General features: G+C 40.6%; 1 protein-coding gene across 1 annotated transcript in view; it reads right to left on the reverse strand.

Moving 5' to 3' along the window:
• Nucleotides 1-17131, reverse strand: part of Pkd1l1 (polycystic kidney disease 1 like 1) — a 149014-nt gene that overhangs the window by 71407 nt on the left and 60476 nt on the right. The window contains exons 20-23 of the mRNA XM_017314870.1: nt 12699-12897; nt 11567-11623; nt 5307-5516; nt 4040-4279 (exon numbers count right to left, since the gene is read on the reverse strand). Of these exons, the coding sequence (XP_017170359.1) occupies nt 4040-4279; nt 5307-5516; nt 11567-11623; nt 12699-12897 (706 nt within the window). The remainder of the gene's footprint in view (nt 1-4039; nt 4280-5306; nt 5517-11566; nt 11624-12698; nt 12898-17131) is intronic.

Below are 17131 nucleotides of genomic sequence, written 5' to 3' on the forward strand. Positions count from 1 at the left end.
AGAAAATCAACAGGGTAGACAAACCTTTAGCCAAACTACCTAAAAGGCTGGGAGGCAAATCTAAATTAATAAAATCAGAAATGAAAGGGAGGGCATCACAACAGAACTAAGGAAAAATAAAAGAATGATTAGATCTTACTTCAAAAGCCCATACTCTACAAAATTTGAAAAACTAAATGAAATGGATAATTTTCTGGATAGAGTCCACTTATCAAAGTTAAATCAAGATCAGTTAAACAATGTAAATATTCCTATAACCTCCAAGGAAATAGAAGCAGTAATTAAAAAACAGCCCTGCCCCCACAAAGCCCAAGGCCAAATGGTTTTCATGCAGAATTCTACCAGACTTTCAAGGAAGAGCTAATACCAATATTCCTCAAAGTATTCCACAATAGAAACAGAAGGAACATTGCCAAAACTCATTCTATGAGGCCACAGTCCCTCTGATACCTAAACCATACAAAGACTCAACAAAGAAAGAAAATTTTAGACCAATTTCCATTATGAACATTGATGCAAAACAATAAAATACTTGCAAACTGAATCCAAAAACACATGAAAATCATCATCTACCATGATCAAGTAGGCTTCATCCCAGAAATGCAGAAATGGTTCAATATATGAAAATCCATCAATGTAATCCACCATGTAAACAAATTTAAAAAAAAGAAATACACATCATATCATTGGATGCGGAAAAAAGCCTTTGACAGACTCCAACACCCCTTCATTATAAAATTCTTGGAGAGATCAGGGATACAGGTCTATACCTAAGCACAATAAAGGCAATATACTGTAAACCAATAGCCAACATCAAATTAAATTGAGAGAAACTTAAAATTGTCCCACCAGAATCAGGGACAAGGCTGCCCTCTCTTCTGTATCTCTTCAATATAGTACTTGAAGTTCTAGCTAGAACAGTTAAGACGCTAAAGGAGGCCAAGGAGATACAAATTGGGAAAGGAGAAGTCAAAGGATCACTATTAGCAGATGATACAATAGTATACATACGTGACCTCAACAACTGTCACAGAGAACTCCTACAGCTCATAAACACCTTTAGCAAAGTGGCTGAATAAAAAATTAACAAAAAAATCCAGTAGCCCCCCCCTTTATACAAATGGGCTGAGTAATAAACAAGGGAAGCAAAAACTTTCACATTAGCCTCAAATAATATAAAATATCTTGGTGTAACTCTAACCAAGCAAGTGAAGACCTGTATAACAAGAACCTCAGTCTCTCAAGAAAGAAACTGAATAAGAGATCAGAAGATGGAAAGATCTCCCATGCTCATGAATTGGTAGGATTAAACACAATAAAAATGGCTATCTTATCAAAAGCAATCTACAGATTCAATGCAATTCTCATCAGAACCCCAGCACAATTCTTTACAGACCTTGAAAGAAAAATTCTCAAATTGATATGGAAAAACAAACCCAGAATATCTAAAACAATCCTGTACAATAAAAGAACTTCTGGAGGTATCACCATCCCTGATTTCAAGCTGTACAATAGAGAAATACTAATAAAGACTGCAAGGTACTGGTATAAAAACAGAAAGGCTGATCAATGGAATAGATTCAAAGACCCAGAAATAAACCCATTCACATATGAACACTTGGTTTTTGACAAAGATGGCAAAGTACAATGGGGGAATAAAAAGAAAGCACCTTCAACAAATGGTGCTGGTCTAACTGGATGTCTGCATGTAGAATAATGCAAATAGATCCATATTTATCGCCCTGTACAAAGGTCACATTCCGAGTGGATCAAAGACCTCAAGATAAAACAAGATACACTAAATTTCATAGAAGGGAAAGTGGGAAATAGCCTTGAATACATTGGTACAGGAGACAACTTCCTAAACAGAGCACCAAAAGTTCAGGCATTAAGATCCACAATTAATCAGGAGGCAGATGCAGGCAGATTTCTGAGTTCGAGGCCAGCCTGGTCTACAAAGTGAGTTCTAGGACAGCCAGGGCTGCACAGAGAAACCCTGTCTCAAAAAAAAAAAAAAAAAAAAAAAACAAAAAACAAAAAACAAAAAAAAAAACAAACCAATCAACCAAACAAACAAACAAACAAACATCCACAATTAATAAATGGGACCTCATGAAACTGAAAAGCTTCTGTAAGGCAAAGGATACCATCAATAGGACAAAACAGCAGCATAGAGAATAGGAAAAGTTACATCTGACAAGGGGTTAATATCCAATATCTATAAAGAACTCAAGAAGTTAAACAGCAACAAACCAAATAACCCAGTTAAAATAGGATACAGAGCTAAACAGAGAACCCTCAACAGAGCAGTGTCTATTGGCCAAAAACATTTGAGGAAATGTTCAATGCCCTTAGTCATCAGGGAAATGCAAATCAAAACAACTCTGAAATTCCACCCTATACCCATCAGAATGTCTAAGATCAAAAAGTGAAGTGACACCCATGCAGGTGAGTTGTGGAGCAAGGGGAATACTCCTCCATTGCTGGTGGAAATGTAAACTTTACAACTCCTCTGGAAAGCAGTTTGGTGGTTTCTCAGAAAATTGCAAATAGTTCTGTCTCAAGACCCAGCTATATAACCACTGGGCATATACCCAAAAGATGCTCTACAATACCACAAGGACTCTTCTTGCTCAACTATGTTCTTAACAGCTTTGTTCATAATAGTAAGAAACTTTAGAAACCACCTAGATGTCCCTCAACTAAGGAATTGATAAAGAAAATGTGGTTCATTTGCACAATGGAATACAACTCAGCTATTAAAACAAGGACATCATGAGTTTTGCAGGCAAGTGGATAGAAACAGAAAATATCATCCTGAGTGAGGTAACCGAGACCCAAAAGTATATGCATGGTGCATATACTAAAGTACAAGATACCCATGCTACAATCCACAGACCCAAAGAAGTCAAATAACAAGGAGCGCCTAAGGGAGGATGCTTGAATCTCACTGAGAAGGATGAAAAGAATAGTCATCAGAGGTAGATGGAGGAAGGGAACTGGGTGGGAAAGGGGATGGGGAGGGGAACAGACAGGGGTGTGGGATCAGGTTGTAGGGAGAGCCCAGGCAAGAGGGTCTGGATAGTGAAAGGAAATCAGAAGCAGGGTGGAGATCTCTGGGAGATGCTAGAGACCTGGGATCAGAGATGCTTCAGGGAGTCTATGAGGGTGACCCTAGCAGAGACTCCTAGCAGTGGGGGTTATAGAGCCTGATGTGGCCACCTCCTAGAGTCAGGCAGGACTTCCAGTAGAGAGATAAGGACACCAAACTACCCATAAAACCTTTGACCCAAAATTTGTCCTGTGTATAAGAAGTTCAGAGACAAGGACGGAGAAGAGACAGAGGAAAGAGCCAACTAATGACTGGTCCAACTTGGTTCCTATTCCATGGGCAAGAACCAGTCCCTGAAACTATTAATGATACTCTGTTATACTTGCAGACAGGAGCCTAGCATAACTGTCCTCTGAGAGGCTCCATCCAGTAGCTGATCAAAACAGATGCAGAGACCCATAGCCAAATGTTGGAAGGAGTTCAAGAAGTCTTGTGGAAGAGTTGGAGGAAGGACTGAGAGATTCAGAAGGGATAGAGACTCCATAAAAAGAACAGAGTCAATTAACTTAGACCCCGGGGGGCTCCCAGAGACTGAACTACCAACTAAAGAGCGTACATGGGCTAGACCTAGGCCCCCTGCATATGCATATGTAGCAGAAGGGCAGCTTGGTCTTCATGCAAGCCCCCCCACCCCCAAATACTGAGGAGGCTGTCCCTGACTCTGTTGCCTACCTGTGGATCCTTTTTCCCTAGCTGGGCTGCATTGTCAGGCCTCAGTGGGAGAAGATATGCATAGTCCTGCAGTATCTTGATGCTCCAAAGTGTGTTAGTACCCAGGAGGAGCCTGTTCTCAGAGGAGAAGGGGAAGGGTGTGGGGGTGGAGCTTGTGAGGGGTCCTTGGAAGAGATGTCAGGAGGAAGGTGGCTGTGATTGGGATGTAAAGTAAATAAATTAATGGGAAAAAAGAGGTATGCCATTGTCCTGTACCTGCCCAGGAACTTGTCCCCCTAGATAAGGACTCTTCATGAAGAACATGAGCTGGCTGATATAGCATGAGCTTTGTGTTGCCTCTTGAGTAGTACTGTGCAAGGAGGCCAGGTCACTGGGGAAATGTACCTGGACGAAGCCTAGGTTCTGGATAGAGCTCTGAGGGCTACGATGGAGAAGGGTCTGGAACTCCATCTGCCCAGTGCTTACGTGAATCTGATGCTCGTCTGAGAGACAGGCCTGCAAACAGAAGTCATGGTGAGCAGGATGCTTGCAACACGAATGAGCAAAGGAATACATAACAAAAAAGCAATAATACTAAATACACTGTAGGCTTTTCCTGGTTTTGGTGCATCTTCACTCATGTTTTATTTGTTCTTTTAAAGATTGTTTTGCTTCTTGGTGCTTTCTAGTTCCTTAGAAGAGCTTTGATAGTATGATTACTGATAAAAACCTTTACGTCAGTAGGTGTGTGCACAAGCCCAAGGCTTTAGTACAGGTCAGATACAAAACATATTCACATGTGCACATGAACAATAACGACAATTTGCAAATTCAAATACAGTATTATTTGCTCTATATTTTCCCAAGTATTTTGACAGCTATTAGCTAGATAAGTCATCAAACTTGGGTGGGTGGGATGGAAGACAGGGGGAAAGGAGAGAAAAACATCTAATACTAACTCATGGCTTCCTCAGAAGATTGGGCATTTCATAAGATTAAAATAAATTAGCTGAGACAACTTCTCAAAATCACTGTAGCAGAAACAGATGAGATAGACACCTAGGTTTTTTTTTTTTTTTTTTTTTTTTTATCAGCAAGGCTACTTCTGAAGTTAACATATGCAAGCAATCATTTGTGTGATTTCATGACATTCAGCAGAAGACAAACTATGTTCCACAGTTCCAAATGAAAATCTATCAAAACACAACACGACTGCCACAAAACACTTAACATTCCAAATGCTGAGCTACCACTCAGAACCATAGCTCAACATTTTAGGAATTTGCTCTAATTTTCACTGAGAAAAGGAACACAAATACAGGCTAACGAGTAAGTGATAAGGGAAACAGCTGTTTTGGAGTATGCATGTATGAGGCAGTATATGTATATGCACATATGTACATGCATGGGTACATGTGTGTATGTATGTGTGTGTATCTGCTGGGGATGAAAACAAGGGTCTTGTGCATCCCAAACACAAGTTTTGCCACTAAGCTGCACACAGGCCTGTGGTTGCATTTCTGTGGTAGATAGAACATCTTACTAGTAACATGTCAGAGATGATCTTCATGCCTTCTTCCTGCAGATAGTCCCCATCCCTCGCATCCTCTTTGGCAGCTTCCCAGACTCCAGAGATGAGAAGGACAAATTCAACTCTTAGTTTTTTGTCGACTAGCAACCTCCTGGAGAACTGGCCTTGAGCAAGGAACATCTTGGTGTATTTGAAGATGCACATGGCACTCGTCAAGCTCAACTGCATGGGAAGAGAAGATGGGGTCAGATGTTCCCTGGCATGGGGTGTGTAGAGTTTTGTTTCTATTACTATTACTAGGAATTGAAATGACTCAGCATGGGTTCGAGGTGACAGAGTCCAGGTCATGTTTGCTATTGGGTGATGGGTAGATAACATTCCCAGCACCCATTTGTTCTCAGATGTTCAGCTTCCCCATTCATACCGTGACCAAGGAAAACCAAAAAGTCCCTTATAGCCCTTTGGTTTTTAAGATGGTATATACTTAAAAAGGAAATCATGTCATAAATCATTTGATATATTGGCCCCAACATAATACCATATTCTTCATTCTCTTCATCACCCTTGTGTGGTCTGTGCTCAAGCCACACTGAACGTTTATCATCTCTCAATAACCAAGGCTTTCTCCCAATCTCATGCATGTTCTTCTGCTTGTCATGTCTTTATTCTCTGTTTACCTAGCAAAACCCTCCTTCCCTGCTGTAGGGCCCTGGGCGTGGGGGAATAAAGGGAGTGGGAGAAAACCCCCCCTCCTGCCAGAGTTCTGGTGCTCTGGGTAGGCAGATGCAGGAGGACTGCCGCACACTTTGCACGAGCCAGGGGTAGGTGTCTGGCTGTGGGAAGCCACAGAACCCAGTCCGCCAGGGGGTAGACAAGGGGCAGTCTGAGGTCTCTGGGCCTCACTGAGGCCAGAGATAACAGGCTTTCAGTCTTAGGCATCTCAGACACAGCTAGATACCGTGTAAGAGCGCAGAACAAAATGGGGGCTCCCAGAGCAGCTGGGTCATCCCCAGGGCCGAAAGGAGGAGGGGCAGGGGGAGAGGGGGCGCTGTATGGTTCCCACGAGGGAGAGAGTCCTTGGTCCAATCCCTGGCTGGAGTGCAGGAAGGCCTTCCAGTGGGAGGTTAGAAGCAGCTCTTTAGGGGAAAGCCTATCTCATCGTTAAGCATGGCAGACCTTGATGAGCGGAGACTGTCTATGGTTTTGGAGCTTTATTGTAGAAAGGCAGGGAGAAAGAGAGAAGGTAGAAAGAGGGAGACTGGCCATGACCACGTGGAGAGAAGGGGGAAGGGAAGGAGAGGAGGAAAGCTAGAGATGCTATTAAGAAAGAGTGAGGAGAGGCCAAGCAGCTCCTTTTATAGTGGTCTGGGCTACCTTGTTGCTGCCAGGTAACTGTGCGGGTGGAGTTTAGCCAGAATCCCAGGAGCTTGGGGCATTGTCTTTGTGACTGATAGTCACAGAATTATAGAGTTAGGGGTTCTGTGGTGTCAGGCACCTGTCTCTGGGAACTTGGCTCACTGTTCCATCCCTTGTAGAGTTTCCTACTGGGTCTTTGGAAGCAAGCCTCATTCAACCAAACTAGGCCCTACTACACCCTGCTTCTCTCTTTATACATCTTTTTACTACATAAAATTTTCAGATGTTTGTAAAGGTGGAGAGGGTAGGCTTATGTCACTACATGTGTGTTGCCCATGTTCAACAGTTATCCTTCACTAGCAGCATTTTAAAAAATTAATATATATTTATTGATTTTCCAAGAATTTTATATATGGATACAATGTAATTTGATCATATCCCTTACCCAACCCTTTATCTAATTTATTCAAGATCCATCTACCAGCACCTTAGCTCCACCTAGTCCAATTTGTGCTATTAATGGGTATAGAGTCACCACTGGAGTGTGGTCAACCTACCTGGGGGCACACCCTTAAAGAAAACTGACTTTCCCTTCCCCAGAAGCCATCAAACATCCACAGGTCTCAGCTAGGATGGTGCTCATGGGCTCCTCCCTCCTCCAGGCAGCATATGTTCCTGCTCTTCAGTTTCTTTTTCTTTTAATGTAAAATCTTAGATATCATTTTTATCTCTGAATACTTTAGTCTGTAAACTGACAGAGAAGGACTCATTCTGCAAACATTCTCACTATGTTGAGTTAAAAGAGCCATGGTTCTATCTTACTCCTTTTGTAAACCAACAACTCCTAACATCTGTTGGAGTTAACTGAACTGTTTCCTGTGCTTCTATTGAATTATGACCTTCTCCTAATAACAGTGCTTGGCATCATTTTTGAAGGATAGCTGTTTCCACATTTAATTTTATTCATCAGTGTCTACAAGACAGGGATTAAATATTTCCTTCTTTGGTCTTTAGTATCTTCTAGAAACTGATAAGTAAACGTGTGTGGTGAAATAGAGTAGGTTCTGTTTACTGATGGTCACAATTATTTATCCCCCTGGCAGACTGGGTTCCATGGCTTCCCACAGCCAGACACCTATACAGCTTAGAGATAGCTCTAAAAATAAAAATTTCTCCTAAACTATAAAAATAAGCTAGTTTTTAAGTGAACTCTTTTGAAGTTTGTGTGTGTGTGTGTGTGTGTGTGTGTGTGTGTGTGTGTGTGTGTGTAGTGTGTGTGTGTTCATGTATGCATATAGAGGCAGGTGGTCGGTGACAGGTGTCTTTCTCAGTCACTCCTTTTGAGAAGTTATGACTAGGCAGAAACTCCATACCCCAGGACCTTGAGTACTGCCGTATGTGCAGTACTCATGAGGAAATGTGTGGAATGAGGCTTGCTACTTCTAGGGTGACATTACTGACATGGCACACCTTTTTTATGGTCTTCTTCTCTGAATTGGGGAGCCATAGAGTGGAGATGCCAGAGGCACAGGACTAAAGGAGGAGGAGGTCGAGTCTCCATGATAGGAAGAGGCATAAAGCACCTTCCCTGTGTTCAGTTGCTAGGTATAGCAGCTGACTTAACCATAGTTTGTATTCTGGGAAATCTAGAGTTAGAAGACAGATGTGCCCTTAATCCCTCTTCAAGTGCTATGTTATATGAAGTCAGATGATCTCTGTCATCAGGTTCCTGAAGGTTTCAGGGAGATTATGGCATTTGAAACCAGCTTTAATGAAAAAGTAATACCTGTTCCAGGCTAAGAAATAACTATTTCAAGAATACGAGAAACATCTAGAATGGCAGAGCCTAGAATAGATGGCATGTGAGGGAAGGTACAGAGATAATGAGCTGGGCCAAGTAAGGTCTTTGGATGCTGTGCAGAGAATCTTAATTTTCTCATGTAGGGAGCCATCAGGCATCTGATAGTAGCAGGTGACATGACCAGATGAAGGGAGATTGGTAAGAGGAGAGGAGTATGTGATCACAGGAAGTCCAGCCATCCTCCCCAGCTTCGACCTGATCGTTATTCAGTGTTCAAGATGAAGACTTAGGAGGAAGAATGGGAAATACGTGGCAGGGCCACCCGTTGTCTTTCAGTCATTCCACTCCTGTCTCTCCACTGTCATGGCACTTACACTCCAGTGGTGGAAAGAAGAACAATAAACAAACAAACAAACAAACAAACAAACAAATAAATAAAGCAAGCTGGCGAGATGGCTCAGCGGGTAAGAGCACTGACTGCTCTTCCGATGGTCCTGAGTTCAAATTCCAGCAACCACATGGTTACCACTCGTAATGAGATCTGACACCCTCTTCTGGTGGATATGAAGACAGCTACAGTGTACTTATATATAATAATAAATAAATCTTTGGGCCAGAGCAAGCAGGAGCTGAGTGAGGAGAAGCCCCAAAATTCAATTCCAACAATCACATGAAGACCCATAACCATCTGAACAGCTACAGTATACTCATATACATAAAATAAATAAATATTTAGAAACTAAAATAAGATAAAGTATTTAAAAATAAATAAATAAATGAAGAAAGAAACAAGGAAAGACAGAAAGACAGAGACAGACAGACAGACAGACAGACTGTGGCTAGGTACTGAAGTATCAATGGAAAGAACCTAGGGAGTAAGGAGCGAAGGCAGAGGGTGACTTCTGTGAGAAACACACACTTGAGCTAAGTGTCCAAAGACCATTTTCAGCTCTCTGTTTAGCCAAAGGCACTACTTAAGAGAAGGACAATTACTTTAGTTTTGGGCCACTATAACCTGAGACTATGGTTAGATGAAGGAGACATAGACCAGGTGAGGAAAGTATAGGTCAGAAGGAACCAAAGCATGAAGGGCTTAATGTTACTGAATGTGTAACACAAAGCTAGAATGGTATTAAGAGAGAGGAAGTAACCACTTGAGGCTTTTTCATAGTAACACACTGATTACCGATGTGGCAAGTGTTGTCAAGGTTGACAGAGATACCCATACTTCATGAAAGATGGTCAGTTTGTGGGTCAACGAGGAACAGGAAAGATGGAAGACACAGGGAGATTCTGGTCACATGTCTTTTTTAAAGGAAGAACTCATTAGTTCATTATACTTGATGGGTACAGAAAAACAAAGGATGTTCAAGTGACCATGGGTGTTTTGACTTGATCCTGGGTATCAATGTTGTTCTTCCTGGAGCCAAAAGAATCAGGAGGGAAATGAGTGACTTTGAAATTGGAAATTTATCTTTACCTATCCTAAATCAGAAAGGGGACTGATATCCAATATATATAAAGAACTCAAGAAGGTGGACTCCAGAAAAATCAAATAACTCTATTAAAAAATGGGGCTCAGAGCTAAATAAAGAATTCTTACCTGAGGAATACCGAATGGCTGAGAAGCACCTGAAAAAATGTTCAGCATCCTTAATCATCAGGGAAATGCAAATAAAAACAACCCTGAGATTCGACCACACACCAGTCAGAATGGCTAAGATCAAAAATTCAGGTGACAGCAGATGTTGGCGAGGATGTGAGGAAAGAGGAACACTCCTCCATTGTTGGTGGGATTGCAGGCTTGTACAACCCCTCTGGAAATCAGTCTGGTGGTTCCTCAGAAAATTGGACATAGTACTACCGGAGGATCCAGCAATACCTCTCCTGGGCATATATCCAGAAGATGTTCAAACTGGTAAGAAGGACACATGCTCCACTATGTTCATAGCAGCCTTATTTATAATAGCCAGAACCTGGAAAGTACCCAGATGTCCCTCAACAGAGGAATGGATACAGAAAATGTGGTACATTTACACAATGGAGTACTACTCAGCTATTAAAAAGAATGAATTTATGAAATTCCTAGGCAAATGGATGGACCTGGAGGGCATCATCCTGAGTGAGGTAACCCAATCACAAAAGAACTCACATGATATGTACTCACTGAGAAGTGCATATTAGCCCAGAAACTTAGAATACACAAGATAGAAGATACAATTTGCAAAACACATGAAACTCAAGAAGAAGGAAGACCAAAGTGTGGACACTTTGCCCTTCTTAGAATTGGGAACAAAACACCCATGGAAGGAGTTACAGAGACAAAGTTTGGAGCTGAGATGAAAGGATGGACCATCTAGAGACTGCCATACCCGGGGATCCATCCCATAATTAGCCTCCAAACACTGACACCATTGCATACACTAGCAAGATTTTGCTGAAAGGATCCTGATATAGCTGTCTCTTGCAAAGTTATGCTGGGGCCTAGCAAACACAGAAGTGAATGCTCATAGTCAGCTATTGGATGGATCACATGGCCCCCAATGTAGGAGCTAGAGAAAGTACCCAAGGAGCTAAAGGGGTCTGCAACCCTATAGGTGGAACAACAATATGAACTAACCAGTACCCCCTGGAGCTCGTGTCTCTAGCTGCATATGTAGCAGAAGATGGCCTAGTCGGCCATCATTGGAAGGCCATCATTGGAAAGAGAGGCACATTGGACTTGCAAACTTTATATGCCCCAGTACGGGGGAATGCCAGGGCCAAGAAGTGGGAGTGGGTGGGTAGGGGAGTGGGATGGGGGACTTTTGGGATAGCATTGGAAATGTCAATGAAGAAAATACCTAATTAAAAAAAATTAGAAAAAAAAAAAGAAATTGGAAATTTGCAGCACTTGAGAGAGAACTGGAATGATGTTATGAGATACACTGTCTGATGTTATCACATTGATTTAAGACTAAGAAGCAAGAGGAGGTTACCAGGAGAGAAAGCTAGAAATGTCTCTAATTTCAATGACAAAATATAATTCTGACTAATACATTCATCAAGTTCTAATCATGGTCTCTATAATTATGCAAAACCCAGGAAAACACACTGAGGAAGAAGTAGCGCTTACCTTATTAGGGAAGCTTATGAGGTCTCTCAATATATGAATAGAATCCATCATTCCTTCCTAAACAGCAGAAACAAGCCAGCAACAAATGAGAGAGGGAGGGAGAGAGAGAGGGGGGGGAGAGGGGGAGAGGGGGAGAGGGGGAGAGGGGGAGAGGGGGAGAGGGGGAGGAGACTCAATATTATTTTAAATGCATCTTGCTTATAAAGAAATGGAGCATATATTGTGTTTTTCTATGAGTCTAGCCCTTTTGGACCAAGACCATGACCTTGTCTCAAAGTTTCCTTCTAGTCCAGCATTACTCTGTTGTGCCTCTGACCAGCCTCCCTAGACCCTGTAAGAAACTGAAATAATGGAAGCTGGAATAAAGGGACACAACTAAGTAGAACTTTGAAGAAGGGGCAGAGAAAATGTCAGAGGAAAGAAATGATCAGGTCTGGAAGAGTATCTTGTAATTCTAGTGAAACAAAAAATATGCTCTTTGTAGACATGAATGTCCTCTCATGACCATTATAAAGCAAAGCTGCAGAAATTCTGTAAAGACCTTTGAGTTTATGGCCATTTACTAAGAAGTTGTACTTGTGGCCGGAGATATGGTTCACTTATTAAGTGTACTGTTCCTCTAGAGGACCAAGGCTCGATTTCTAGCACCCACATGGTGGCTCACAACCATCTGTAATTCCAGTTCCAGGAGAATCTCATACTCACTTCTGGTTTCCATGGGCACCAGGTATGTGTGTGTGGCACACAGACATACACACGGGCAAAATACCCATAGTCACAAAATAAATAAATCTTTTAAAACTTAAAATATGATGTTTATGAAAAAGAAATTGCATGAATTTTGGTTGGACCCATTTGTTTATGGTTGTTAACAGAATAAAAAATCAGAATTATAAATTTGTTATTCATAGAAACATTAGCAGAATTATATATTATGATAACTGCCTTGTATTGCTTTTTTTGTTATATAGCAGAAGCACTCACAGGAGCCTAGCTGCCTGCATACCTGTTTTGTTTTCTTTTTTTTTTTGCCTGGATTGAGCAGTAGCCCTTGCTGAAAAGCCTACTATTCAGAGGTTCTGCTGCTATCTACGTGTATAGACAGCGATTTAATCATGTTCAGGGCCATTACCTGATCTGTATAAGGTACTTTGCATGCTGAAGAAATTAATACATCCTGTATTTGTGACCACTGACCACACGAAGAAGTGTTTCTGCTCTCCACATACAAGCGGCTCAGGATCCCAGTGATCATGGTAATGTAGTTCCTGGTTTCCATGTAACTTCCTGCCAGCCGGAGAGTAGACAGGCTTTCCAGAGTGGAGTTATATCTGATGAAAACATAGAACTATGATTATGATATGATGGCATTGTAAAAATTTACTCTGCCAAAGGGGGGAATGGAGTTTGTTCTTAAGTAGGTCTGAAGCAAAGGAGAATGATGTGAGGGACAGGTGGTCTGTCTAGGGGAACTTGAAACACACAATGAGACATGATACCAAAATCCTAACAACACATCACCTTTGATTAGAATTGCAAACACACAAGATGTCAATCAGCTGCCAACCAACATACGGGCATCACCACAAATGAAAGTATGTGGCCCAGAGCCAAAGACACATTATCTAGAGCTGCCTGAGTAGAGCAGTAGCCTAACCATTAAGAGCTCATAGTGTATAGACCTAAATTAGAGTGCAAATGGACAACATATTTGCAGCTGAGTGTAAGAGCACAAGTTCATGTCTTCAGATTTTAATAATTGGGCATTTTACTTATTTATGAACAGAACATTAATGTCTTGGACCGAGCTCTGTGCATAAGGCCAACACCTCTTCCAGCCCTTGCTCTACACTGTCCTTGTTCTATGACAGCAAGACATCATTTGCTTAAATTACTCAGCCTGAATTTCCAAAGGTAAAACAAACTCCAAATAAATAAATTTGCTTGGTGAGCAATGAATCACATACTAAACACAGATGACATGCAGATGACTAAAGACTGTAGGAAGCAAATTATAGAACCACACAAATGAGTCTGAGCAGAAACAGCACAGATTGTACAGTTATGGAAAATGTGTTTCGCAGTCAATAAACATACATACAAAATACCAAGTAAACACAAACAGCCAGAGTAAAACCTTGGAAGAGGGGCCCATACCCCGAGAAACACATATAAAAGATCCAGTTTTCAATGACATTTTATGGAATTATCAAAGAGACTTAAAGTTCAATCTAACACACAATCTAACAGACAAGAGAACTTCCTGTGGGAACCAAATGATGGATGAGTCAGAGACTTCAAAGCAGAAATCATATGTTCAAAAAACTAAAGGAAACTAATTTTGAAGATTCAATAAAAGTATTATGATGACTAATCAAATATAGAATACCAATAAAGAAAAGCTATAAATTTGCTATAAAATCAAATGAGATTTTAGAGCTAAAGGTATAATGCAATAATGAAATTCACTGCGGAGTCTGAAAAGTCAATTTGGGAAAAACAATTGGAGACAGAACAATAGAGATGATGGGCAATGAGCAGGAAGAGAGGAGGAGAATAAGCAGAGATATTTATAAATGCTGATGGCAAGTTCACAAATTATAGTTTTTCTTTCTTAAATTCGTATAAAATGTGTATAAAATGCATGGTTGGGTCTATAATGGGGTGTGATATAATAGTCACATCCTGAAAAGAAATCTGGGATGAATCTTTGGAATGATGACATGATCCTGTACAGCAAATGGAATCCACTGAAGGCAACCAAGGAAAAAATTAATATACCTCATATTGCCTCTGATGCACATTACATCCTTCCTTTTTTCTATTTTTTAAGAAATAGTAGAGTATATAAAATAATAATTATAGCAGTGTGTCTTAGTTTCTTTCCCTGTTGCTCTGCTAAGAGCAACTTAAAGAGAAAAGATGTATTCTGTCTCACAGCTCAAGGGTACAGTCCACCACGGAGGGAAAAAACCAAGAAACAAAAGCTTAAAGCAACTAGTCATGACACAGCCACAATTAGGAAGTAGGCACAATGAAAGCTGCTGCTGTTCCACTCCCAGCCAGGGAATGATGCCTCCCACAGTGGGCAGGCCACCTGCTTTGATTAATGTAATCAAGATAAATCTCTCCCAGACCTAACAAGAGGCCCATCTCCCAGGTGACTATAGATTCTATCAAGCTGACAGCACTAACCACCACACATTGTATTGTTTGTTTGTAATATATATAGAATCTATATTTATGATAGAAATTTCCACAAAAAGTAAGTGGAAATAGAGCCACATAGGAGTGTCATTTCTGTATTTTATGGAAATTAAGTGAACTATCTGTAATAGCTTTTATTAACTTAAGATGGACAACATCTTAACTTAATAGTAAGAAAACAAATAAAACCTTAGAAAATATTTTAAAATGATGAAAGATGTTAATGTAGCACCTTAGAACATACTCATTCAAGAGAAAAAGAAGAACAGAATCATCTTAAGATGTAGAAGAGCAAGTGATAAACAACTCAGCCATGTGTTGATAATGTTGAACCCATGCCAGTCAAAACTTAGAGATAAGACTGTACCAAAATTATACCTAAGTGTCTTTACGTAGTGGACATATAAGTTACATTCAAGAACAGGACTGGATTGAAAGTTTAGGAAAGAAAAAGGTACCAATGCAGACAGCTACCAGAAGGCACAGGGGATGGGTATGCTTACATCAGGCTATAAACAAGAGAGGAGCAAGCTTTAAGTATACAGAGGAAGACTTTCTAATGATAAGATGGGTCAAGCCATCAGAAGGTAAAAGTTACAAATATATAATCGGTCAAAGTGCTAAGAGGAAGAAGGTGAGTGCTCAGCCCTGACCCATCTATGTTAACCATGGCACCACCAAGACTTAGCAAGCACAATGAAAAAGGAGTTACAAAAAAATGTAAGGGCTGGAGGATGCGGAGGAGTGCTGTGAAATGCTGTCTTCTGGGCATGGCATGACTGTCACAATCATGAACTCAGCAGCTGTGCAAGACCTACACAAGATCAAACCAAGCAAAACCCCGGCATAGACGGGATAGTCAGACAAACAGAGGTGAAGAGGATATAAATACATTCCTCAAAGAGTCAAATGTACACTATCTGATGAGGGACATTGCAGGGCCTAGAGTAGGCTGAGAAAATAAAGGGATGTCACTTTAAAAAAGTACTACTGACCAAGTAGATATAAAACTATTACAGTATTTATCCCCTAAAAAATCCTGTCCACAAAAATACTAGAGAATACACTAGAATGAAAAAATTCCTAGAGAAACAAGCGACTCAAACTAACTCAAGAAGAAACAACAACAACAAAAAATGAGGTTAAATTAATAAAAGCCCACAAAGAACTCTCCAGACCCAAATGATTTCATTGGCAGTTTCTATCAAATCATTACAGAATTAGCAACTGCCATTCGCAAAATCTTCCAGATATTACAACTCAGAATATTTACAGGTTGATTGAGACAAGCCTTCCCCTGATACCATAGCCAGACAAAGACAACCCAAGAAAGAAAACTACAGGCCAGTATCTCTGAAGCATAGAGACACACAGCTTCCCAAAGAGAGCAAGCCTCCCGAGTCCAGCAATCCTGAGAAGGATTAGATGCTCACGGGATTTATTCTTGAAATGCAAAATTGACTCCATACAAAAACTGATGCCCAATTGTAACTTATGTCTTGATTTGTTTGTGCAGTTAGAACAAAATATTTGTATCTTTTTAACTTAGGAGACAATTCATTTCGTGTATTTTAGAGGCTGTGAATGTGAAGATGAAGGACTTGCAAGTTTTATATCTGGTGAGGGCTATTCTCTCCCTCAAAGTGGCAGCGTTATGCTGCATTGTTCTTGGGGAAGAGTCTGGTCTCACACTGTAGCAGATGAGAGCTAAGATGGGGCTAGCTTGATTTTCCTAGCTCCTTTTGCAAGGTTAGCGATCCCAATTATGAGGGGAAAGCCCTCTTGTCTTGGACTTATTCTACATTGATACCTTGAAATAAATTTGATTCCTGGAAGAAAAACCTTAATACTTTCAGAGAAGATAAAAAAATCCAAATGACAGTAACATCTTCACAGAATAAATGAAAAATAAAACCACATCATCACATTAGGTTTAGAAACGGCATTTAAAAAACCCAGCATGCTCCCATGATTCAAAGCACTGAACAAAGTAGGAGCAGAATAGAATCTCCTCAACCCAGTAATGAATAACTGTGGAAATCACACAGCTCCTGCTATACTCTTATCTTGAAAGGCCGAGTACTGTCCCTAAAGCAGGAGAGCAGACCAGGATTCCTACTATTGTCTCTCAGCTCATCATTAAATTTGATGTTCTAGCTAAGGAAGAACAAGAAATTAAAGGCAGCCTGATGGGAGAAAGAAGTAAAGCTATTTGCACTTACAGATGATAGAGCTTATATATAGAAAATCCCAGAGGGTGCACTACAAAAACTAAACTATTGTTACTTAATATATGACATAAATATCTAAAGCAATTAAATTCAAGTTACTGCCCATATTCAGTAGCCACACATAAAC

The sequence above is a fragment of the Mus musculus genome, chromosome 11 (genome assembly GCF_000001635.26).
Source record: "Mus musculus strain C57BL/6J chromosome 11, GRCm38.p6 C57BL/6J".
Taxonomy (NCBI): Eukaryota; Metazoa; Chordata; class Mammalia; order Rodentia; family Muridae; genus Mus; species Mus musculus.